The following is a 26,706-nucleotide window of genomic DNA, read 5'->3' on the forward strand; positions in this document are numbered from 1 at the left end:
CTCCCTGCATGGAGTTTGCATGTTCTCCCCGTGTCTGCGTGGGTTTCGTCCCACAGTCCAAAGACATGCAGGTTAGGTGCATTGGTGATTCTAAATTGGCCCTAGTGTGTGCTTGGTGTGTGTTTGTGTGTGTGCCCTGCAGTGGACTGGTTTGTTTCCTGCCTTGGCTGAGATTGGCTCCAGCAGACCCCCATGACCCTGTTGTTAGGATATAGTGGGTTAGATAATGGATGGATGGGTTTTGCCAGATGGTGCATGTGTTTTGAGGATTGTGATCACTCATTTCATGCTATGAACCTTAACCCTAACCTGATCTCCAAGGCGCTGTATTGCACTAGTATTTGTGCAGGCCTTTGGAACAAATTACATTCACTGTGATGTTCATGGAACCAGACATGGTGCATTATCTATTTGAAAAGGGTAGTATGGTCAGGATTGGACATTCAAAGGACATCCAGTTAATATTAAGTGGCCAAATGTGTGACAAGAACATATCCTTCACCACTGCCACCACTAACCTGAACTGTTGACATAAGGCAGGATGGCTCTGTGAATTCCTGCCATTTATGACAAATTCTGACCCCCTCTACCATCTACATGTGGCAGCAAAAAACTGAGATTCATCAGACTTGGGGTCCGATTTATAAAACTTTCATAGGCACAAAATAAAGCTTGAAATGTGTGTACACAGCTTTCCATACAAACATGAGGATTTATTAAAGAGAACCAGATGGGAGAATATGCGTATGTTTGTGGCAACACTGACCCATCCATACACAACATTTCAGGGAAACTCGCAAATGGCAATACCCTTGATCAAGTAGCGAAATGTCAACTAAATGGACAAAAACTCATATCACGAGCTATTATTATAATGTGCATTGACGAGACAAGCATATCACACCTCAGAAGTAAGGATTGTGATACACAGACTGTATTTTAGTTTCCTTTCCAGCACTGAAGAAGTTTTTTGGTTCAGTTTATATCGGCTAGCTGTTGTCACTCCTGACTGAACTGGCAGGCAGGTCAGGAACATCTGTGCCACAGTCCATTCCATCATGCCTGCCGTGCTGGAAGCCATTAACTAATGGCCAAGGTGCTACATCCAGTTCTTATATGGTGTGGGTGTACATACATAAAACATAACAGGTTTTTGCCAACATATAGAGGCAATCTGCAACAGTGTCCGGTTCTACTAATGTAATTGGAGCAGTTTACTGCACTTATAAGGAACACATGAAGTTATGGGAAAGAGTAGTGGAAGCTTGGTTAATAAGGGAGGTGATGATTAGTGAGCAGCATTCCAAGAAAGAACATCACAGATGTCATGTTTGCTGTCAGGGTGTTGATGGAGAAGTTTAGAGAAGGCCAGAAGGAGCTGCATTGCATCTTTGTGGACCTGGAGAAAGCATATGACAGGGTGACTCGAGAGGAGCTGTGGTATTTTATGAGGAAGTTGGGAGTGACAGAAAAGTATGTAAGAGTTGTAAAGGATATGTACGAGGGAAGTGTGACAGTGTTGAGGTCTACAGTAGGAGTGACAGATGCATTCAACATGGAGGTGGGATTACATCAGGGATCGGCTCTGAGCCCTTTCTTGTTTGCAGTGGTGATGGACAGGTTGACAGACGAGATTAGGCAGGAGTTCCCTTTGACTATGATGTTTGCTGGTGACATTGTGATCTGTAGCGATAGTAGGGAGCAGGTTGAGGAGACCCTGGAGAGGTAGAGATATGCTCTAGAAAGGAGAGGAATGAAGGATAGTAGGAACAAGAGAGAATACATGTGTGTGAATAAGAGGGAGGTCAGTGGAATGGTGAGGGTGCAGGGAGTAGAGTTGGCGAAGGTGGATGAATTTAAATACTTGGGGTCAACAGTACAGAGTAATGGGGATTGTGGAAGAGAGGTGAAAAAGAGAGGGCAGGCAGGGTGCAATGGGTGGAGAAGAGTGTCAGGAGTGATTTGTGACAGACAGGTATCAGAAAGAGTGAAAGGGAAGGTCTACAGGACGGTAGTGAGACCAGCTATGTTATATGGGTTGGAGACGGTGGCACTGACCAGAAAGCAGGAGACAGAGCTGGAGGTGACAGAGATACAGATGCTAAGATTTGCTTTGGATGAGACAAGGATGGGCAGAATAAGAAATTAGTATATTAGAGGGTCAGCTCAAGTTGGGCGGTTGGGAGACAAAGTCAGAGAGGCGAGATTGTGTTTGTTTGGACATGTGCAGGGGAGAGACGCTGAGTATATTGTGAAAAGGATGCTAAGAATAGAGCTGCCAGGGAACAGGAAAAGAGGAAGGCCTAAGAGAAGGTTTATGGATGTGGTGAGAGAGGACATGCAGGTGATGGATGTAACAGAACAAGATGTAGATGACAGGAAGATATGGAACCCCTAACACGAGCAGTTGAAAGAAGAAAAAGAAGATGATAAGGGAACCTGGCAAGAATGAAGCTGCTTTTGTTAACCGTAAGCACTGACATTCCGTTAACACAAACGTCATCTGTAATGCCAAGAGGAGAATGCAAAACTTCATGGCTCGGTGGTCTGGGTCAGCCCGTGATTCATTTATTTTGAGGCAAAGTAGCTTTGACAGACATGGTCGTGCTGTACGAGGTGGCTGGCTTGTTGGTAAGGTAACTAGCTATACCCTCAGTGTTTCACATGGCCTGTACTAGTCATTGTAACTGCAATCCTGTTGTCAAATGTGCCAGGTGATAGTGGGTACCTGCTCAGAGAGGTACTGTAATGCTGCGCGTGATCTTGAACTCTCAATTGCAGAGTGCAGCCTGATACCCTTGATACACGTGGTAGGGTCTTGAAGTGAAGTGTCAGGTGGGAGGCTGCTGTAGCAGATAATAAAGTTCAACAACCAGGCAGAGCTTGAGGCATATTCACATACACAAATTTAGAAGATGATTGTGATATAAAGGTAAATTGCGTAGAAATATTGGTACACCAGATTTTACAATGTTTTTGGCATACATATTTTCCTGTTTATTGGCATACAGTAATCCCTTCTTGATCGCTGGAGTTGCGTTCCAGAACCCCCCGTGATAGGTGAAAATCCGCGAAGTAGAAACCATATGCTTGTATGGTTATTTTTATATATCTTAAGCCCTTATAAACTCTCCCACACTGTTTATAAATATTCCCTGCACAGTTATGCAGCATAAACCCTTTGTATTCTCTTAGATATTAGGTAAGATTCATTGAAATTATGTATGTAAACACACTGTTTATATACAGTAAAACCTAAATATTATTTTAAAGATATTGAGTGTCTCCGATATCACATATGTTACAGCCATTATGATAGACAGGCCACCAGCAATAAATATGTACAATGCAAGAAAAATAGTATACAGTAAATGTGTGTACAGTGACACTAAACGTATGTACATGTACTAAGTACTGTAAGTAGAAAATTAATTATGGTTACTCACCAACAATGAGATGATGACTTGTCTGATAACGATGAGTTTAATTTTACTGCACAACAAAGGAGAGCGTTACAGCTCCTCTAAAGGAGCCTCTTCAGGCGACTGTGTAGCACCGCCATTATTCTTCTTCTGGCAGTCTTCAATCCAAATCCCTAAAGCAGATTCCATCCAGACTACTGCCTTGTTACATCCATTTACAACTCATTTTGCACCCTGGTTAAAAGGACACTGCGGCCGTAGATCTTATATTCCTTTCCTACTTTTTAAATAAAAAAAATCGTAGCCTCATTGATGCCGTAATGGTGTCCTACAGCGGTGTAGCTTTTCCCTTCCTTCAACATATCCAAAACTTTTACCTTTTCGGCAATCGTTAACATCTTCTGTTGGCGCTTGGGCACGGCCCCTGAAGTAGTAGAAGGAGCAGATTGTTGTGGAGCCATAATGAAGGGTTTGACTATGCACAAAGATAAACACAAAAGAGCACAAAAGTTAACTCTTTACACAGCGAAACACATTGATGCTGAATGAGCGAGACGAGACTTCCTGGTTAACGCAGCGGTATCGAATTTGGCACTCCGTCGCTGAGCCAATCAGCACGCAGGAACTTAACTGCGTGCTCTGATTGGTTAGCTTCTCGGCCATCCACCAATAGCGTCCCTTGTATGAAATCAACTGGGCAAACCAACTGAGGAAGCATGTATCAGAATTAAAAAGACCCATTGTCCGCAGAACCCGCGAAGCAGCAAAAAATCTGCGTTATATATTTAGATATGCTTACATATAAAATCCGTAATAGAGTGAAGCCGCGAAAGTCGAAGCGCGATATAGCGAGGGATTACTGTATTTTCATTCTCAAATTCGCACAAAGTTTAATAAATGAGACCCAAAGTGTAATTTGTCAGTCTTCAGTTGTCCTGTTTTAGTGATTACATGCCTAAAGTAGCCTCAGCTTTCTGCTCCTAGCTGACAGGAGTGGACTCCCCCATCTGCTGCGGCCCATCCACTTTAGGTTCCGTTGTGTTGTGTGTTCAGAGATGCTATTCTGCACATACAGTTATAAATATCTATTATTTCAATAAATATTTGATCACAATAAAATCACTTACAGTATTTGAGCATGTGTTGCCTTTTCAACACTCCTATCCATTTCCTCTGACCCTTCTCATTTTCAAGATGTTTTCACCCACAGACCTAACGCTTTTGTTCATCACTTCATTCTCTGTAAACTCTTGAGACTGGACTGTGTGAAAATCTCAGGAGGGCAGCTGAACGACCATATCTGGCACCAACAATCACACCACACTCAAAGATCCCATGTCTTTCCCATAATTTGGTGGAGCAACAACTAAACCTCATAAGCAGGTCCACACACTAATTATAGTGAGCTGAAGGCACAGGATTGGCTGTTGGGAGGACCTTAATGATTTACATTAACACACTGGTAAACCTAAAAAGTGACCACTGATTATATGAGTGTGTTGAAGACTGAGTATTCCACAGATCCCTCGTGTACAGCCAGTAGTCAAGGACATTGAAAATATAATTCAGCTTTAATGAATCTTTACTGTCTGTATGCCCACAACAAGGGATTTCAGGTAGGACAGCCATGTTTGTTTCACACTGTCACCTTTACTGTGTGGACTCCTGCCTGAGCAGAGAGACCTGTGTTGATAAGCAGCTTGGCCAAATTAATGTGATGCTAAATGTTAGTGTCTTCACTGTCTTCAAGATAAATTGAACTACGCTGACTCTGTGCTCTTGAATCCTTGATTAGGCGCCATACTGCAATACTGTAAGGCTTAGAGGTTTTCTCTCAAAGCCCACGGACATTTCTTGATGTTGACCAGTAAGTAGGCCCTGTGATGCACTAGCATACCATCCATGACTTGGTCCTGCTTAATGTCTGTGAATTGTATTAAAAATGTAGGTTCAGAAAATGAACATGTCACATATAAAAATGTAAGGTTTTAGGCGGGCATATCATTGGGCTTTTTCAGTGGGATGTCTTGCAGTGCCCAAAACGGACTCCAGGTCTCAGTTCCCCGCAGCTTATCGAGACTTTAAACCTCTCCAGCGAGCTCCTGTCTCTCTGACCTTGTCGGCAGCAAGTGTCGCTTTTTGGTGTCTGTGACGAATGGGTACAGCTGACTCCCTTGCGTCTCATGATACATGACTGTCGGCTTGTTAATGTTAGTTAATTTTTACAGATGACTCGCCCTGTCCCTTGTAATGAAAGCATACAGGCTTCCCATTGCAGTAAATGAAGACTGGCACATCAGTTAGGGCTTCCTTCTGTAGCAAAATACGAAAGCATAAAAAATATTCTGGAAATTTCTGTAATTCACTTTGACATCACTGCAAAAAATGTCTGCATAAATGATTTAAAATAAATTTAAGCAGGGGGGTAGCACAGTAACAAAATGTGCAGAAACCCGGGGTCAATTTCCAAGCTGGTACAGCCTGTATATTCTCCCTGTGTTTGGAGGAATTTTCAAATTTTCTTCCCGATTGCCAGATAATTTCAATATGAGCAAGTGAGCCAGTTTAGGGACTGGTGTCCCATCCTGGCTTTGTGTCTCTAATGAAAAACGTGGATTCGGGAAGAGGAATGGATTGAGGCAATCGTGCCATGATTTTGCTGCCCCATGGCGTTAGGTGCTTAGTGCTGATGGATGACCTGCACTATGTAAGCTTGACACCGTTACCTGATTTCATCTTATGGTTCAGAGCCATCAGAACTTCAGCCTGTGTCAAACCCATTTTAGAGAAAGCTTGTTACATTTGTCTGTCAGAGTCAGAGCTAAATACATTGGAAAAGAAATAGCAGATGTAAGATGAAGGTTTAGGAAAATCGCCACATCTTCTTCTTCTTTCATCTGCTCTCATTAGGGGTTACCACAATGGATCATCTTCTTCTATATCTTTCTATCCTCTACATCTTGCTCTGTCATACCCATCACCTGCATGTCCTCTCTCACCACATCCATAAACCTTCGCTTAGGCCTTCCTCTTTTCCTGTTCCCTGGCAGTTTTATCCTTAGCACCCTTCTCCCAGTATACCCAGCATCTCTCCTCTGCACATGTCCAAACCAATGCAATCTCGCCTCTCTGACTTTGTCTTCACACTGTCCAACCTGAGCTGATCCTGTAATGTACTCATTTCTAATCCTGTCCATCCTTGTCACACCCAATGCAAATCTTAGCATCTTTAACTCTGTCACCTCCAGCTCTGTCTCCTGCTTTCTGGTCAGTGCCACAGTCTCCAACCCATATAACATAGCTGGTCTCACTACCATCCTGTAGACCTTCCCTTTCCCTCTTGCTGATACCCGTCTGTCACAAATCACTCCTGACACTCTTCTCCACCCATTCCATCCTGCCTGCACTCTCTTTTTCACCTCTTTTTCACACTCCCCGTTACTCTGTACTGTTGATCCCAAGTATTTAAACTCATCCACCTTCACCAACTCTACTCCCTGCATCCTCACCATTAGGAAGATTTCCACTTAATGATCCCAAACTGGGTGATCTACGTGCAAGCAGAAAATGTTGCATCAATGATAGCAGGAGATGTTGATCCCATCAAAGTCATGAGACAACTGAGCCATTAGTCAGTGTAGCTGGTGACCAAGTCAGATATGGTGGTTCACTGGTCTTCTTCTAAATCTTGCACTTCCAAAGTGAAGCAGACAGTCATATGGCTGCTCGGTCTGATTCCTCTGCCTGACTTGAACAGGACAGTCACATATTTTTCACTGTGTTTTATTTTATGACTCTACCCAATCTGCAGTATGTGTGCGTATTTTTTTCAGTATTACATCTTCTTTCCTGTTACGTGGCATTGTGTTGAGCTTGAGTTTGTCTCCATCAGTGACGAATGAAGCAGAAATTTTGATTTACATGCAGTATCATACATTCACCCTAAAAGTTTTTTGCTGGTTATTTCATAATTGTGAAACCCAAAACTTTAAGGCTTTTGGGAGATATAAATGAGAATATTACTTCCTAAAACCTCATTTACACTTTTACGCATTTGCCTGTGGTTTGTTCTGCAGCTGCACAATGCAGGAAATCGCTTCCACACTTGTAAAATCAATTCTATTTATGCAATTCATTCCCATCACCACTGAGGTGCGGTATATTCTTAAAAATGGTCCATGCTGCATATTGTCTACATAAAGACACATCCACACACACTATTCTGCACGTTACTGGGCTTTCTCCACAGGAATGCTCACTAGATGGGAAGCCACTGTTACCTAGCAACCGCCCCTTCCTGTTGTCATATTTCAGCCAGCATGTCTCCCCTGGCTGGGGTTCAAAGTGTCATTTCTTGTTGGTTTTGCATTATTTTATGCAATTTATTTGTATTAATGTTTATTTCATTTATTATGCACATCTTTCTAATTATATGTTGGAAAATGTGATGGGCTTTAGTTATTTCCCTTGTGCTTTGTGGGTGGTCTCACAAGGGGGCTGGGCCAACTGCCAATCACTGGCAGGAATTGCCCTTCACCCTATTTAAGGGAGGGCCTCCCATTGTTCCTGGTGGTTCATTGAACATATTGGAGTGCAGACTGTTTTGGTGTGTTACTGTGCTATTGCTTTGCTTTGTGTTTTCCGGATTTTCGATCATGTGCTTTGTTTTTGACTGCACCTCTTGGATTCTGATGGGAACTGTGCTTCCTGATTTTTTGAACCTCTGCTCCGTCTTGACTTCAATTTGTGGATTTCATATTGGGACTTTGTTATTTGATATATATGAAGATTTGCCCTCTCGACCTCTGCCTTTGTTTGCTGTGTCTGCCTTGCTTCTTCTGACATCTCCTTGTGCTTGCACAGCCATTTTTATCAAGCTTTATCTTGGCCCTTTGGGTTTCTAGGCAGGGTATTTTGACAGTGTAGTGGGCAATTTTGGAAGTGGTTTTGGGACTGTGCCGTCCCAAACACCCGTTTCTTGATTCCCACAGATGAGGGTTCACACGCTGCCTGCACCGTGCAGCTTTGTGTTTTGTTTCTGTCTGTGATGCATCTTTAGGATTGCAGTCAGGAAGATAGTGTTCCTAATTGGTAAAATGGGTGTCCACTTATCGGTATAAACACAGAATGTCTCAAAAAAATGTCTACACATGATAGAAAATGAGTCCAGAATTTTTTTTTCGCAAGATATATTTATTTAAATATTAAATGACAGGCAGATATATGTGAAATTAATACAAGAAAATGCATCCAGACAGCAAATGAACACCTTCCTTCTTGTGTCAATGGTATGAATTTTGCAGGAAGCAAAAGGCCATTTGTTTCTCAAATTATTTTGTGAGGCAAAACACTGACATTTGCTGCAAATTGTTTCATTCATCAATAATCTCCATTAACAAATATGTATTTAACCTTTTACTTCAAACGATGAGAAATTTTGAATTTCACATTGCCTTGTGAGAATATCTCTCACTGGTTAAATTTTACCACCATTTAAGGAAGAAGGAGCAAAGGGAGGTGCGGCATATGTCTGCTTACGCCGAATCTCAGCAGAACGCAGTATTTTGATAACCCTCCCAGAAAGATGGGCTAACACATCTCTCAAATGCAAAATGCTGCGAGTTTAATGGACCGTGTAATGCCTGTGCATATGTAGTACAGTCTGGGCAGTGCTGTCAAGTGTGATGTAGTGCGAAAATGGTGTGTGCGCACGCACAGTGCAAATCGGGCAGGAGATGCACATCAGACAGCCATTTACTGTATGTTACTCTTTCTGCTCCAGCCATGCCAATTTATGGTGCACCCTCTAAATCCACCCGCTTCAACCCAATGAAACAGTCACATTCCTGACAAAGCCAATATTATGAATACAATTTAAACACAGGCCAACAGCCATGGCTGTCAGCTGATCTTTATTTTATATAGTGTTTTACACAGTAATCAGTATAGTCTTTGTTATTATTATTTTATAATTATATTTTGAAAATTCCTGTAACAGCATTTTGTTTTTTGTGGGTAATGCCATATTATAGAATTGTCACTTCTTCACAATGGGCCATTTCTAAGTGACGCCAAGTGACATCATCGATGCAACAGATTATGAGCCTATGGCATAATCCTCCCCATGACCAAGATTGCCGATAATCATTTAAAATACTTGGGTGTGTTTCTTTTTGTTTCTGATTGATTACGGCTTTAACATTGCCCAGATCTTACAGCAAAGATTTTTGATTTCAAAAATGTTTTGACATTTTGACATTGACAGTTTTTGATGGCTTTTGACCCTGCGTGTCTTGTCTGACCAATGGTCAATTTACGTATAAAATACCCTTGAGGCCTACCTTTTACTAATCATTTTAATTTTGATAGTATATTGGGGATGGATCTTATCCTAAAACCGGCCATGACGTTGTGCCCTTGTAGGAAATGTACTTTTACACAAATTCAAACTTAACACTGAACATACATACATTAACAATGAACTGTACATAGGTTACAACTTAGTTGTGCATTTCCAATTTAAGCAGAACTGCTAAATCCTCAACTCCTGCATTGTGCACAAAGCATGCAACATGTACAAAAAAGGCATGCAAGGGTTTTGTTTAAACATGTAACATGAAGTAACATCAGCTCAGATAAGAATATCTGCAAGCCCTGGTAATGGGGAGCACCACAAACCTCCACAAGCTGCTAAAGATTCAACAGTCAAACCAAGTTTTTACATTTTTTTTTTTGCTTTTCCCTGTGGAGTTAATTAAGTTTCACAGATGAACGCTGATTCACCCTAACTTCATAACATTTGCATTTGCCTTAAAGAAAATTAACAACTTGTCACATTATTCACTAAATTGAATTAATTCTGTGTGCATTCCTCATAGAGCATTAGGTGATGTTAGCTGTACTGAGTGGCTGTCAGACTGCAGCTGGAGCTCCGCTCCTAGCCACTCCTTCAGTTGGCATACTCCTCTTAGCCCCTCCCATCAAAGTTAATTAGTAAATAGTCACGTGAAAACTTGTAAGTCTTTTTAGGATTTTGGTCATCAAGGATTTTGATTTTGAGGTCAGCTTTTGTGTTTGATGTATGATTTTGTTATGAACTCTACATAAAGTAGATAGGGCACATAACAGAAAAAACTAATCCATGAATAAACGTAATACAGATGGTCCTCAATTTACGATGGGTCGACTTACGATTTTTTAAAGTTATGATGAATATGAGAATTTATATAAAATTGCGCAAAATATCAATTTTCAAGTTGGCGTGGCAAGCAAATATTTCTATGGGTGATGCTGCCAGGTTGCTGGGAATTTCCGCCTTGTGAGATGCCTCAGTCTAGCAATCGATAGAGATCACTGATTTTGTTGTTACAGCACACATTTTTTTTTTCTGTGATTTCTTTTCGAAGACCATTGAACCTTGTGCAAATATGTCTTCCAAATGCCCGTGCTTCACCTGCTGGTGCTGAAAAGAAGAAGAGGAAAACCATTAGTTTGAAAGAGAAATGAAAGATAATAAGCTTGCATGAAGGTGGAAAGCCTGTCATGGCCATTGCACGTGATCTTCAGCTATCCCAATCGACAATATCTACGATTATCAAAGACAAAAAAGGATAATGGAGGCTATCAAGGCATCTGCTTCAGTGCATTCAATGATTATCACGAAGAAGAGAGCAGGGCCTTTAGAGGATATGGAATGACCACTCGTAACATGGATGGAAGATCAGATACAAAAGCATATACCGCTTAGCCTACACACGATACAGACTCAATACGCTTAAGTAACGCTGTAATGACCCTACCTGCACTGAAACTTTTACAGCAAGTCGTGGATGGTGTATACATTTAAAGAGTCATCACAATTTTCATAATGTGAAAATAGTGGTGAAGCAACAAGTGCTGATACAGAAGCAGCTGAAAAACTAAAGAAAAAACTTCATAATATTGTTGACGAGAAACGCTTGCCTGAACCAATCGTCAATGTTGATGAAACTGTGAGTGAACATACAGTAGATACACCAAGAGGCTAAGATCATGCCAGGATTTAAGGCTTTTAAGGATCGTGTTACTCTTCTTTTAGGAAGAAATGTTGCCTGCTATAAATTAAAGCCTTTCATGATTTACTACTCAGTAAACCCCAGAGCTTTAGCAAAAAAAGCAAGGCGATGCTTCTCGTTTATTATTGGCACAATAAGAGAGCCTGGATGACTGCATCCTTATTCAAGGATTGGTTTATAAATTGTTTAATTCCTGAAGTGAAAGAATACTGCCGTGAAAATAACATACCCTTTAAAACCCTCCTTATTTTAGATAATGCTCCAGGACACCCAAAGTGCATAGGGGATGCAGATCTTGATGTCAGGGTTGTGTTTTTACCCAAACTCCACACAACTTCCCTTATCCAACCAGTGGATCAAGGTGCTGTGGCCACATTCAAGGCGTATTATTTGCAGAACACTTTTGATCAGGCTGTGGAAGCTACCGAAGAAAAGAAACTCAGACTTTTTGGAAGAAATTCAACATTCTGAATGCAATTAAGAACATAGCTAGAACATGGAAAGAAGTAATGAAGAATTGTATGACTGGGATATGGAAAAATCTTTTGAAAGTGTATGTGAACACATTTAAAAACTTTCAGAAAGATGATGACGTCGAAGAAATAAACAAAAATGCTGGAGTTGGATGTAGAAGAAGAAAATATTCAAGAATTTCTAGATATTGAGGAGGAAGACTTAACAACTGAGGATTTGATTGAACTTGAGGGAGAAAAAATAACATTTGAAGAGGAAGAAGAAATTGAGGTGGATACAGAAAAAAAAATAACAACAAAGAAAATAGCAGCGGCATTTTCCTTCATTGAGCAAGGACTTAAACTTTTTGAAGAGATGGATGTTAGCTATGACAGATTGGTAAAAGTTGAGAGACAGATTCATGATGCATTAGCTTGCTATAAACTTATGTAGATAGATAGATAGATAGATAGATAGATAGATAGATAGATAGATAGATAGATAGATAGATAGATAGATAGATAGATAGATAGATAGATAGATAGATAGATAGATAGATAGATAGATAGATAGATAGATACTTTATTAATCCCAAGGGGAAATTCACATAATGTATGAAGAAAGGAAAAAACGGACAGTCCAAGTTACAATGGATATGTTTTTAAAGAAAACGTCATCCCATGCGTCGAACAGAAGAGACAGAAATGAAACGTGACCCTGCTTCAGTATCATTCCCAGCCTTATGTTCTTATATAATACGCTACCGTGGCTGCCCGATTGTCTGTCCAGGATTTTAAATCACCTTTAGCTCACAAACCGTTTCACATATTGACCTGAAGTTTGGTACACAAATACTACGTGACGTCTATTGCCCACTTTCAGGATGATGGTTGACCTCCAAGCTTATTCCTCTTTTTATTTTTATTTTATTTTATTGTAGAATCAACTCTCAGCAGCGGCCAGCAGGGCGGCTGTGCGGCGCATGTGTACAGGCGCCATTCTCATTCCTACCACCTTTCGCGTCACTTATTTAGTGTATTATTTATAACTTACCACCAATTAACATTAGCCAAGTGTGTATTTTAAAATGAATTTGACTCCATTGGTAAGTGCAGTGCAAAAGGATAACCATTTACAGTGCATGTAGGCAAAGAATTTGCATTTTGTTAAACTTTACAATAATTAATAAAACATCCATGGTTTAGTAATAGGGTGGCATGGTGGCACAGTGGTAGCGCTGCTGCTTCACAGTAAGGTGACCTGGGTTCGCTTCTGGGGTCCTCCCTGCGTGGAGTTTGCATGATCTCCCCGTGTCTGCGTGGGTTTCCTCCCAAAGACATGCAGGTTAGGTGCACTGGCAATTCTAAAGTGTCCCTAGTGTGGGTGTGTGTGTGTGTGTGTGTGTGCCCTACAGTTGGCTGGCACCCTGCCCGGGGTTTGTTCCTGCCTTGCGCCCTGTGTTGGCTGAGATTGGCTCCAGTAGACCCCCGTGACCCTGTGTTAGGATATAGCATGTTGGATAATGGATGGATGGCTTAGTAATTATTGTAAACTGCTGTAGCCTGTATTGTGTTTTGTTAAAATATTACCCAGTTTATTAAGAAATTAGTGCATTATTGATCACAGTTTCCACAGAATTAGGGTAGGCTAGGCCTAGGTTAAGTAGGCTATGATTACAGTACTTTAGGGTTAGGTTATGCGACTTACGATTGATTCGACACACAATCTGATTTGTGGAACGTAACCCCATTGTAAGTAGAGGATTATCTGTATTTACAGTACATACTAAATAATTAGTTAACAAAACAACATACAAAAGAAACAAAAAACATAATTAATGACATAATAAGTACAACATTTTTTAAAGAATACCACAAAAGGTAACTATACTTAAGCTGAGGTTGAGACCCTGTCTAAAACATGACATCTTCTCATTTTCGTTAGAGTATCTGTGCCTGAGCAGTGTTTTGGTCGCTGCTTTTGTACTTTCCCATATTAGATGTAATTGCTGTTGCCTTCTGCCTGATATATATTTTGGATTTTTTTTTTTGTTTGTTTCTGGCTACTTCTTGCAGCTTTCCCATCGCTTAGTGGTGTGTCCCCCTGGGTCGTGACTCACATATAATTGCAGCCATGGCTTTAAAAGGTTACCCAATTCACCATGTTCTCGTCTAAGCTGAGGATAGCAAACCTTGTTACATGCCTTCCTCAACAATATTTATTTTTGGATCCCTGATATTCTGACTTTAGCTACATTCATAGACTCTGACCCTATTTCAGTCTTTCATCCAAGAGCGGCATTTGGGGGTGACAAGTGGGGCGATTACCCCAGGCCCTGTGCCTAAGGGGGCCCCGCTTTTGAGGTCTGCATGTCCTATTCAAACGGATTTGTCAAGATAAACAGTATACTCCAGTATATATATAATTGAGATGCTTCAAGAGGAACCCTTATCACATATCGAGACTCAGAGTACTGTATACTTGCAATTTTGGTACTTTTCTAGAAGAGGCCCTGCTAATTTCTGCATGACACCACATCGCATTTCGCACTGTCATGGTATTGTCATGAATTATGAATTGCACTTTTTAAAATCGCCGTATTTTGATAAAGTCTGTTAATTAGCAAAATTTTGCTGAATACTTTAATGAGAAAATCCGGTGTATGGTAACATTATTTTTTATTAAATTCACAAGCAAGTTTATACAGTCCACACATACTGGTAACAGCGTTTGACATAACCGGCCCTGCATGGGGTTCGTCAGCTCCAGGCCTCGCACACCCCTAAGCCGTCTCTGCTTTCATTTATTTTCTCGGCCACCATTTTAAAGAGTTTCTGTTTGCCTGCCGTTTTATGATCTTCTGTCTGTCTTTTGGCTTTTTCTTTTGGGTTGAGGACTTTAAATTAAATGTACCTTTTGACCTGCTTATTTCGCTTCTGTCTTGCTGGCTCTTCTAGGTCTGCCCCTCAATGGGTTCATAATGCCAGCTGCACTTTACAGAGTAGTGGGTCACATGGAATTCCAGTAGGCCATCTTTTCCTGTAGGAAATCCATCACTAGGTGGCTATTCTTTGTATGCTGCCACCCTATGGTCACTCCTGGTCTGTACGCACCAGACAATGGACAGCAGCATTTAGTGCCATTCTATTGATCTTAACATTTGATGGATCACATAACTTGGCATTTGTTTTTATTTGTTCAGTCTGCCAGAATCATTGAATATACACACATTTAAAGCTACATGGAATCTAGAAGTCTGATCCAATAGCCCATCCTGCCCCTTTAACTACACTCTATAGGGACATCACAAAGCTAACACAATAGATTTGGACAGATTTCAGTCCTGCAATGGTCTTCTGTTTCTCTCGGTAATATTTACACCACTCTCAGCTGACACTGAAGGTTTGCTCTTAGCCAGTCATCTCATTTATAGTTAAGTGGAGCTGCTAATTGGGGGTTACTTTTGTGCTTATGGGTCACATGCAGCCCACCATAGTCTCCAGGGTGTGTTGCCCCCGATAATTCCTGGATACTCTAGAATGAAAGTTTTTTACAACAGCCAAATATTGATACCCACCACAGACCTGCCTACCACAGGAAATGAGCCTTCCAATGAAAAGGTCACCCAGACAGCGCTCGTCACGGCCCCCCTGCCAAAGACCCAATGACTTATACAGTTTGTCCCTTTTACAGTCTGTGGGGCTTCTCTCGTTTCTTTGCAAAGAGCTCTGTGACAGGAATCACCTTGGATGTTTGATGAAAAATTCCACCATGATCAGTAGGTAATTGTGTGACCAGAAAACATTGGGATCAGTTCAATGCACTCTGGGTTGATGAACAAGGACAAGATGGACTGATTCCTATATAGTACCGCCATCTGTGTTTTATTTTAATTACATCACTTAAAGTGTTCTAAGGAAGGGTCAATGCATTTCTGTTCAGATTTTCTTGTGTGGCCTAAAGATGGGACTAAGGGGTCCCAAAACATGTTGGCTATCAATGGGTCATTAAATCACAACATCACATACGGGCGTTTCATATGGCGTCTTACTGTGGTAATTCTTTAGATTTTTATGTGTTTTTTTTTTTGTTGTTGTTGAATTCCTTATTAAGTAGATGTTTTGACTGTCATCAATATAATATTTGGTGTTGTCCCATTTTTAATTCAATATTGCTTTTAAAATTGATAAACATACAGTATGTATATGTAATACTACTCTTTATTTTCTGTTTAAAAAATATCTTCTTCTCTTGTTTGCCACACTTTGCTCATTGAATGGCATTGCAATTCGACAATAAAATCCATAGTCTGGCTGAACTGTCTTCATTTTATATAATGTCATCAATAGCACAGATTATTGTAAGGCCACATACAACAAGGTTGTAATACAATATCAGATGTAAAAACAGAGGATCCGTCACTTCTGGGACACAGGGTCTGGAGCCCATCCCAGCAGCACTGGATGCAAGGCAAGAAGGAACTAAGTCCATCACAGGGCTAACTCACACAAATTTAAATGGGACCAGTTTAGTGTCACCAGTTAACAAATACATACTTTAGGATATGGAAGGAAAACTGGAGAAAAGAGGAGAAAAGCCACATAGACACATGGAGAAAATGCAAACTACCACACAGTACAGTGTCCAGCTAGGATTCGGCTCCCAGGACTCTGAAGCTGTGAGACAGTACCATATAAACAGCATCACAGCTTTCTATGAAAACACAAGATACTAAACTAAAAGATGCCAGTGCTTAGACCCTGTCAGTGGGAAAGTGGCTATTAAATAAACTGATTCACTGAGGTTTAGGAACACAGAATTTATTAACCTGCCTTTTTTATGTCTTTGCATGTGTTTTGTAAAGTGACTTTCTACAGCACTTTTGTGTAAGGAGCTGTAAGCAAACAACTTTTATGATGCTGAGCACCTTTCTGTAACAAACATAGGTCTGAGGTGCTTTACAATACAGATATACATTACACTTGCCTTCATATATATATATATATACATATATATATATATATATATATATATATATATATATATATATATATATATATATACATATACTGTATCTGTATGTGTGTCTGTGTATATAGATCCAGTTTGGTTTGAAATCCACCAACTTAGCCTGAAAAACTGGTTGATTTTGTGTCTGATTTTCACGTCTCCTACTTTAAGACTGTGACATGTTCAGGTACTCATCGCTAATCTTTTGTATGTGATGACGAGGTCAAACATGTCAACTAATGATGCTCCATATTGCAAGAGAGCAATGTAGATCATTCTTAGGGAAAAATATTTTCTGATATTTTGAAAAGTTAGTACTGTTTGAATGGCCTACAGTTTTTCTAAATTAAACAAAACTTTTCATACGATATATGCACAAAACGTGTACTTGGCTGAAAATATTGCAAAACTCCTTTTTGCCTCTTTCATGTTTGCCTGTCATTTTATTTATGTATTTGTTGATGGATTGATTGATTGATTTTGGTGAAATCAGTAAAATTCAAAAGTGAAAGCTGGATGATATGATTTGAAAACCCAGAGCCCTTTTCCAGTCTGAAAGCTTTTTTCATTGCTAGTTCAGACTGTGTGGTCAAAAATTATAGGAGAATCAAAATCAGATTGATGCGGGGTGAACAAGATGATGTGTTCCTTTAAATGATGACTGATGATTTTCTCTTATATGTGCTGTTGTTTCTGTACGTTTCTGCTTATGTTCAATTGTGTAGATACTTCTGACATTTTTAATACACTGAATCTAGGGAGCCCCCTGGTGGCCATAGTATACCAAGCCGGTTCATTTCAGCACCTTGGACAGTTTCTGAATCACACATGCAATGCTTTATTGCCATGTTATTTGCTCAGAACCTACAGATGTGCATATTAACACATCCTGTGTAAATTTAGTTGTGAATGTTAATTATCTAAATGTCATGTTAATATACTACTATCTATATACTATATATATATATATATATATATATATATATATATACACACACACACACACAGTCACAGAAACTATTGAACAAAAAGCCTTACACCACCAAAACAGTATTATTAAAGCTAGTTTTGCAGACAGCAGGCCTTGATTTACTTGTAACATTAGAATGAACACAAATAAATAGTGATCCACTAAAAATAATAAGAATGTCTTGTGTTTTTGAACACTTTTTGATTCCACCTGAGATGACAACAAAGGTTTGGTTCTCAGATGTTTTCTTAAAGCTCGTCAGCTATTCCATATATTTGTCAAATTGTACAAACAGCCCAGTTGATTTGAATTACTGAGGTAGAAAGCAGCCAAAGCACATTTGGCAATGATCTAGTTTAATAAATAAATGTGTCTATTGGGTGATTATCACAAATACTGAGGTACCTTGAGGAAAGGTCTAAAAATGTCTAAAGTAACACTTTGACAGATGTAAGTAGTCGTAGTCTGGAATTACCAAGGTATAAGCAGTGCAGTGGAGGACCACAGTGGTTGCAGGTTTTCATTCTAACCCTTTTCTTAATTAGTGACCTGTTTGCACTGCTATTTAAATTCTATTGAATCAGTGTTAATTGACTTGCTTTTTTAAGATTTGTTCCCCTGAATTTCTTCATTGTTCCGCTGAATTGCTTAATTTCTTTGCTTAAATGGCACCCAAACAGAAATGAAATGTGAAGTGAGTGAGCCAACAGTCAGGGTCTCAAACTCCGACCAGTTTCTCTCCAACCAGTTACTTAATTAGGCTCTGATTCTTGTTGTTAATCAAACCCGTTCTTTAAGTCCATGGCTTGTCACTGCTCTCATTGTGCAATAGCAGACATTTCTGAAATTGTTGATTTTCTAAGAGCACTGTTAAAATGTTTTGGGGACCTGAGCAGATCAGCATTCCTGAGACCTTCATCGTTATTTTCAGATATTGTATGATGGACAAAGTTAGTTGGTCATGTTTTAGCTCATTTTTTATCTCATTATTGTTTGGCTGCTAATTAAGGAAAAATAAACAATTATTGGGCCTGAGTCTTCAAGAGCAAGTCAATTAAAATTAATCCTAAAGATAAGTAAAAACAGGTCACTAATTAAGAAAAGGGTCAAAATGAAAACCTGCAGCCACTGCAGCCCTCCAGGACCGGAGTTGGAGACCCCCGCACTATAACACACCAAACCACATTTACAAGATGTGGCGTCTAATCTGAGATAATGTAATTTGAAGGAACTGGCTAAGCTGAAGGTAGAAAATGCCATGGAAGACCTGAAAAGCCATTGACATCTTATGATCAGGACTTAAAGGAGCATATTCAACATCTGGCAGAGTCATTTGGCACCAATGTATGAGATTTGATCATTGAAAGAAGACTTAAAAGAACTGGTTGTGTAGGGTATGTTAAAGTAAGAAATCGCACTTATAGAACAACAGTAAGCAGAAGAGACCCAAACACACAAAAGACCATAAAGCTTGGAGAGGCAAGAAGCTGCAGCAAGTCCTATGACGTAATAAAAGTTTTGCTCAACAAGAACAATGTCAGAAGAGAAGTTGGCGAGAACAACCCTGACATGTGTCTGCAGCCTTCTTTAAATCACAGTGGTGACATTACTATGATGTGGGGATGCATTATAGTCAACTGTGTCGGGGATCTGGTCAGAATTGTTGATGCCTGCTGAGAAACAGGATCAGATTTTGATGGAATATGCTGAATACCCTCAGAAAAATAACTTATTGGTGAAAATGTCTTTCAATTTGATAATACACAACTGAAGACTGCTTGAAACACTAGCAAGGTCACCTCAGAGCCCAAGCTTAACATACTATAATTGAAGAACCACCAGAAAGCAGCCAAAGTCAAACGAAAATGTGACAAGAGACTTCTCAGAGCTACCTGAAAAACTCATATAGCACCAAACCAAAGATGATCACTTAGTGTCGTATGTTAATTGAGGCCACAGTAGGAAACACTTGTTTTAAAAGCATAAGACATTTCTGTCACTTTTTATTCTATCCATGCTTATTTGCATTTATTCTGATGGTATGTACTGCTCAGATTTAAAAAGAATGTTCTTGGCTAGCCTGAAATGTCTGCACAATATACAATACCGAATGTGTATATGTGTGCCTGTGTGTATACAATACTTACACACCGCATGTACACACATACAGCCTTCCCACTCAAACTAGAAGTTCTTTTTAGTTGTGCTGTGGGAATGTGATGTTGACAGCTTTTTGCTGGTTAAATTAGAGAAATCTGAGTTCTAGTACAAGAGCTCAGTCTGCTTTAGGACTCTTTATAAATGGCATGTACTGACAGCACAAGTGTTGAAATGGAAAATGTAGAAACCTGGCTCATCATTATTGTGGAGGAGCAGCAGACAGGCGAGCTTGTTGCGTACATCAGACACAGCGTTGAATACTGGCATACCAAATTATAAGATTGTGGGACTCTGCTAATGGAACTGGTGTCATCCAAGAGTCCTGTTTCTGTCATTTATGATGTCCTTTTCTGGACTTGAACGTAAAGGCACTCCTCCACACTACTCAGTACTGAGGGCCCTGATGGCACCTAGATATCGTCTTACCATTAAGAACATCTGTTCCATAAGTTCATAGTTTAAGCAAGTTTGGACAAGGGGTTATATATTCACGACTTTAATGAGAACCTCTGTGTTTCAGAATATCACATGGCCTTCAATTTGTGTATATATATATATATAAACACTGGCCAGTGAACACAGCCTCTGCTGTACATATACATTACACAGTAAAGACATTTACTTATAATACGGACTTGACCAGTAAAGAAGGATTCTAAATGTATAGCCTACACATTCGATTGAGTAAAGAGGGTCTTCAATGTATAATGATATAATCACTGTCCAGTTAAAGGGCCTGTAATATTTATGTATGTAAAGATATACCAGTGAAGCAGGCCTACAGTATCTAATTATACATACTGTATGTTAACTATCAAGCAGGCTCTTTATGTTATACTTAATATACTCAGTGACCTCTATTTATATTTATGTACACTGGCCAGTGAAGTGAGCATCCAGTATATAATTATACAAAAAAATGACCAATTGAAAGGGCCTCTGAATAAATTTATATGTGCGTCACTCAATTAAGAGTAAAGTTGTTGAATATTTAAATTGTTTTTAAAGAGAGTTTCTATTATATGCTATATTTACTCCTAGAGTAGAAATAAAAGGCGGCCTCTTTGATATATTCACATATACTCTGACCAGTAAACAGTATTCACTTGGTTCGGTGGCAACTGGGCGACAGTCAACTCGGCGAAAGACAATTCGGCAAAGAAACAACTAGGCGAAATACAACTTGCCGACATCCTTCACCAGTTAGGTAATAGGTTCAAAGAGATTTTTTAATTGTATTTAAATAACGTGATTTAAAATGTTGAAAATAAATTAATATAATTGATGAAGGAACTTTATTCTGCAGATGGAACAAACTCTATCTTACATTATCTTCTGCAACCAAAATTGCTAACCGGGTATATAAATTGTATTGATTGTAATCGTATGATAGCGTTATTCAGAATACAAAAGGTGACCTGCGAGTCCGGCTTAAGGAATATCTTTACACTCAATGTATTGGGACTCTTCGTAAAGCAGGTGATTCTGTGGATTTTCCGACGCCTTACATTGTCATTTAAATATCATTAAAAAATCTCTTTGAACCTAACTATTACCTAACTGGTAAAGGATGTCACCGAGTTGTCTTTCGCCGAGTTGTCTGTCGCCCAGTTGCCCCAAAACAATTAATTTATGGGTTTACCGGTGAAGATTTCCTGGTCAGCCTATTTGCACCTGAGCTGGTCAGTACAGAGAATGGAGTATATTCATTCCACCTGTATACTGTTCAGTGTACACACTCCCTATTTTTACTGGTAGTAAAGAAGGCCTCTTGTCTACTGTACCCTCCATAATGTTTGGGACAAAGACATATTTTGATTTATCCCTCCACTCCACAGTTTAAAATTACAAATCACATAATTCAAATGTGATTGAAGTGCACATTGCAGACTTTCATTTAAGAGTGTTTAAAACTGCCCAAGATTCAAAGGAGACCACCTCATCTGTTAATCATAGTGATGGTGGGGGTGTTATGGCTCAGGCATGTACGGCTGCCACATGTACTGGCACACTTCTCTCCATTGATGACGGAACTGCTGACGGCAGCTGCACAATGAATTCTCAGGTGTACAGAAATATCTTAGCTGTTCAAGTTCCAATGAAGAGGCAAACCACTAATTAGCCTCAAAAACAGGATGGCCAGGTTATAGTTTGCAAAAAAGTACTTAAAAGAGCCTGCAGAATTCTGGAAAAAGGTCTGGTGGACAGAAGAGACAGAGATGAACCCGATCAGAGTGATGGCAAGAGTAAAGTGTGGAGACAAAAAGGAATTGCCCAAGATCCAAAGCAGGCCACCTCCTCTGTTAAACATGGTGGGGGGGTTATGGCTTGGGCATGTATCACTGGCACAGGTGCTGTCACACTTCTCTTCATTGATGATGGAACTGCTGATGGCAGTCCGAGGTGTATAGAAACATCTGATCATCTCAAGCTCCAGTAAAGGTCTGCAAACCCATTGGACGGCACTTCGTCTTACAGTCAGATAATGACCCCAAACATACTGCTGAGGCAAAGCTAAAAAATGGAAAAGTCTTGAATGGCCAAGCCAGTCACTCGATTTAAATCCAATTGAGCAGGCCTTCCATGTGCTGAAGAGAAAACGTAAGGGGACAAGCCTCCAAAACAAGCAGGAGCTGAAGATGGCTGCATTAGAGGCTTGGCAGAACTTCACCAGAGAAGACCCCCAGCAACTGGTGATGTCTGTGAATCGCAGAATTCAAGCAGTCATTGCATTCAAGGGATAGGCGGCAGAGTACTAAATGTGACTGCTGCCATTACTATGTCCCAAATAGGATGGTGCCCTGAAATGCGGGGACCATGTGCAAAAAGTGTTGTCATTTCTATAAGGTGTGACCAAAATGTGTACAAATCCCCTTAAATTAAAGTCTGTGATGTTCACTTCAGTCACGTATGAATTGTTTGATTTGTAATTTGAAACTGTGGAGTGGAGGGGGATATCAAGGAAAACTGTGTCTTTGTTCCAATGGAGGCCGCTGTACGTCTGCATGTGCTTATATGCTTAATGTGAAACTTTGGTTTCTGTTTTTGTATATAACCAAGTTAATAAAGAAAACAGATCCATTCTGGAGTGCATTATTGACATGAAGCTACCGATTCTCAATATGGCTGTATCTGCCCATTAAGATGGCCACTGAGGGCTGCATGGTGCTGCCTCATTTATTCAATTCATTAGGATTTTTAAACAAATAAGCAGCCTGACTAGTGCTGATATGCAGCACACGGCACAAGAATTACTCAACGACATGTGTTTTACTGCATCTTTATGTTGTTCAAGCTCGGTGTAGTTTTTAAGTTAAAGAATTCAATAGTCCTGCTGGTGCTGTGGTTCTGGAGAAAACCGTAAGTGGTGGTCTTACTGGGGACTATGGCTGCTATGGTGGCTCTTCCTCTTATAACCTGCATGCCCGCCTGCTGCCCGCCTGCCCCGAGTCATTCTCTTCAGTGCTTTGCAGGTCCTTGCACTCCTCCCCTTCAATTATTTTTTCTTTCCAGCCGGTGCTCCTTTCTGCCGGTCAGACACCTCTGTACACATCTGCCACCTCCACCCTGGTAAGAGCTGCTACCAGCTTTTTTTTTTTATTTTCTTTCAACATGTATGTATTAAACGTGACAATACATGTGTGCCTGTCTACATCTGCCTACATCTGTCAACTACATACCTGACGTGCTGCTGTTCCTTTACGGAACAAAATTCTTTTCTGTTTTATTTCCTTTCAATGGACTGGCCCTTAACCCTTCCACTTTCTAAAATCGCCATTGGATGAATAAAATATCCAAACTGAGACGGAGGGGGGTTTAACAGTGCCATCCATCTATCCATCCCATTGTGTGTTTTTGTATTTGTTTTTTCTTTCTTTCTTATCACCACGTCTCAGGGTGGGTGAACAAGAAGCTGGAAACAGTCACCCGGTGTCTTGACAAAAAGTCTTTAATGAAAGCTTAGCTGCAATTGGTCATTTAAGTGATCCCATGGGAGAGGGGCCCCCCTGGACAAGTCAGCCATTTAGCACAAAAATGTTTCCAGTTGTGCAACCCACCCACTCTGGGAGTGGAGGACATGTTGTGACCGTTCTGTGGAAAATGTGCCATTCTTTATTGGCTTGCTTCTTTGCTCAGAACAAGTTATTGGTTTAAAAACCATGTGCACAATTCTTCTTCTTCTACTTATTGTGAATAATATGAATTAAGCTCACAATTGCTGTTATTGTGTTATTATTGTCCTGTGCTGATGTGCAATTTTGACTTTGAACTGGCATCCTGTCCAAGACCTCTCCTTGGCACTTGAGCAGATAGAAATTTCCTTCTGCTTGTCTGTCATGTTGAGACCACTGCCTCTGCTTATGAGTTTATGGAGATTTCTACTTTTAAATAATACACAGGCTCGGACTTCACTCAATTGCCCCATTAGTGATGCCTGGGGTATTGTTTTGGAGTCTACTGCAGGGTTTGCACTAATTTTATTTTTGTTGAGATAGAAGTTAAGTGATAAACCTGACAATACAAAACAGAGAATGAATACGAGGCCACCTTGTGTGTACAGTAACAGGGAGTGGGGAGGCTGCTGTGTCAGGGGGATTCTGTGAGGAGATGTGGTGCTTCATTACGCCTGTCTACCTTGTGAAACTGCTGAAACAGTGCAGTGTGTAGTCATCTCCTCCCATTCCGGCCTCACTGAACATTCCTGCTTTTCCCACTAGGTGTCCCCTTTGCATTGAAATGAATGGCGAAAGAGAAGAGAAAGCTCTGGCAAATCCATCATGTTAATGGGGCTGGAGGTTGGGTGGGGGGGGGTGTTTGAAACCAATCATCGAGTTGAAACAACAGCTGCAGCTCAGCCCCCAATGACCCCCAGTAATCTGCTAACAAAGGCACTGGTGGTAGGCAGGGTTCAAAATAAAGAAAAAAAACATGCACCCTTCCCTATATCTAACCTCCACAAAATTGTTCCTCAGAGATTTGCCTTTCTCTGCATTGTCAGTTTGATCCCGGAAGAGGATTTCTGCCTCTTGTGTGTGGGTGTGCACTTGTAGTGAGAGAGTTCAGCACAACAGGCTACCAAGGGAAAGGCTGAATGTAAAGGGGGAATTTCTGCCCAACGGTTATCACTGCCACCTCACAGATTCAGTGCCCTTGGTTCAAATACCACACCGAGTCATTGCCCGTGTGGAAGTGGCACAATCATCCCGTATCTGCCCGGGTTTGTTTACCTCTCAAATCCTGAGATATGTGTATGAACTGCTGACCTCAAGTTAGACATTTTTGGATTTCTGCTTCAAAATCTGCTGCATTGTGGAGTAATATAATATTTTGTGTTGCTACTGTCCTAAGGAATTCAGGGTCCTAAGTTCAAATCATTGCCTTTATGCAGATTATATGCCTGTTTTTTTTTTTAATAAGTCCTGTTTTCTCCCCAATACTGAAAGACGTCTGTCCCTTTGATTGGTGATTCTGAAATGGCCCTGTGCAAGTAAACACTGCCATAGACCGGTGTCACATTCAGGGTGGGTTGCTGTGCTGTGCCCATTACTGCCAGAATACCTTCTGTCCGCACATGACTCTGAATTGGATTAGGCGAATTTTTGAGAAAATTATCTCATAACTAGCGACTGGGATCGAATCGGGCTACAAATTCTACGTTTGTGAAATCCATACTTTCTCTGCAAAGGATTATTTGTTTTTTTAAGTACTTGAAACGATTTTGTTATCATGGCACTGATTTGTACTTAAAATAGACCTTTTCGGCCAATCTAATGAAGAGCATCCTGTTTAAACGGGGCTGCGAGACATGAAATCAGCTCTTCGGCGCACCTCATTTGATTTTTTCTGGCAAACAAATTTTCAAAACAAACCGTATTTTACGACTCTAATCAGAGTCGGAGTAATAATTATGTTGGCGTGGTCATTTTAGATCTGAGATCTGCTAAAATTTAAAAAATGACCGTTGTTAATACCCAGCCGTCATTACTCAGTTTGCCAATAGATGTTAGAAGGACGGATGCCAAAACCGAACTGCCCAAAGATAGATTTCGACATACCAAGCAAATGGCGATACGTTCTAAATTACTTACGGTTCTGGAACTGTCGAAGGGTTTAAGTCAGTCGACGATGTTAGTCCTGGAAAGTACGCCCCACCAAACCAACATTCCAAAAACCAACCAAACTTACTGCTATCTGCTCGAACCAACACCGACTGACTATACTCGGCCATCCAGCGGCGTCACTGAAGCTTTCAAACATTCTTAGCCAATCATGCAATACTGTGTCTGCGTTTGCCACGTTATGTTCTAACTACAGAGGCAGAGTCCCGTTGCATGGTTCTAACTTGTATTGAGTCGAGGTGTTGACGCGAACACCACACATACGGATAGTATCAAATTATATATAAGGATGTCTGTCCTGCCTTGTACACTGTTTTGCCAGGACATGCTTCCCTTCCCATGACCCTGCAGTTGAAAAGATTTTTTTTTTTCTATGCAAACCTAGTTAATTCAAGTATAGGGTGCAAGGGTGCTGGAGCACATCTTAGCAGCATTGTGTACAAGCAGAGACCAACCCAATTCAGTGCAGGGCCCACTCGCTCAGTGATGCCAGGTTTAGAGTCATGGAAGGCAGAAGA

General features: G+C 40.4%; 1 protein-coding gene across 4 annotated transcripts in view; it reads left to right on the forward strand.

Moving 5' to 3' along the window:
* LOC120525084 (disks large homolog 4) overlaps positions 1–26,706 on the forward strand; it is a 593,143-nt gene that overhangs the window by 345,389 nt on the left and 221,048 nt on the right. For 3 of the 4 annotated variants that reach the window (XM_039747069.1, XM_039747066.1, XM_039747067.1), the window contains exon 3: positions 23,583–23,639. The exons of the other annotated variant lie outside the window; for it this stretch is intronic. In XM_039747069.1, the coding sequence (XP_039603003.1) occupies positions 23,583–23,639 (57 nt within the window). The remainder of the gene's footprint in view (positions 1–23,582; positions 23,640–26,706) is intronic. 4 annotated transcript variants of the gene reach the window in all.

The sequence above is a fragment of the Polypterus senegalus genome, chromosome 3, assembly GCF_016835505.1.
Source record: "Polypterus senegalus isolate Bchr_013 chromosome 3, ASM1683550v1, whole genome shotgun sequence".
In the NCBI taxonomy this organism is placed as follows: domain Eukaryota; kingdom Metazoa; phylum Chordata; class Cladistia; order Polypteriformes; family Polypteridae; genus Polypterus; species Polypterus senegalus.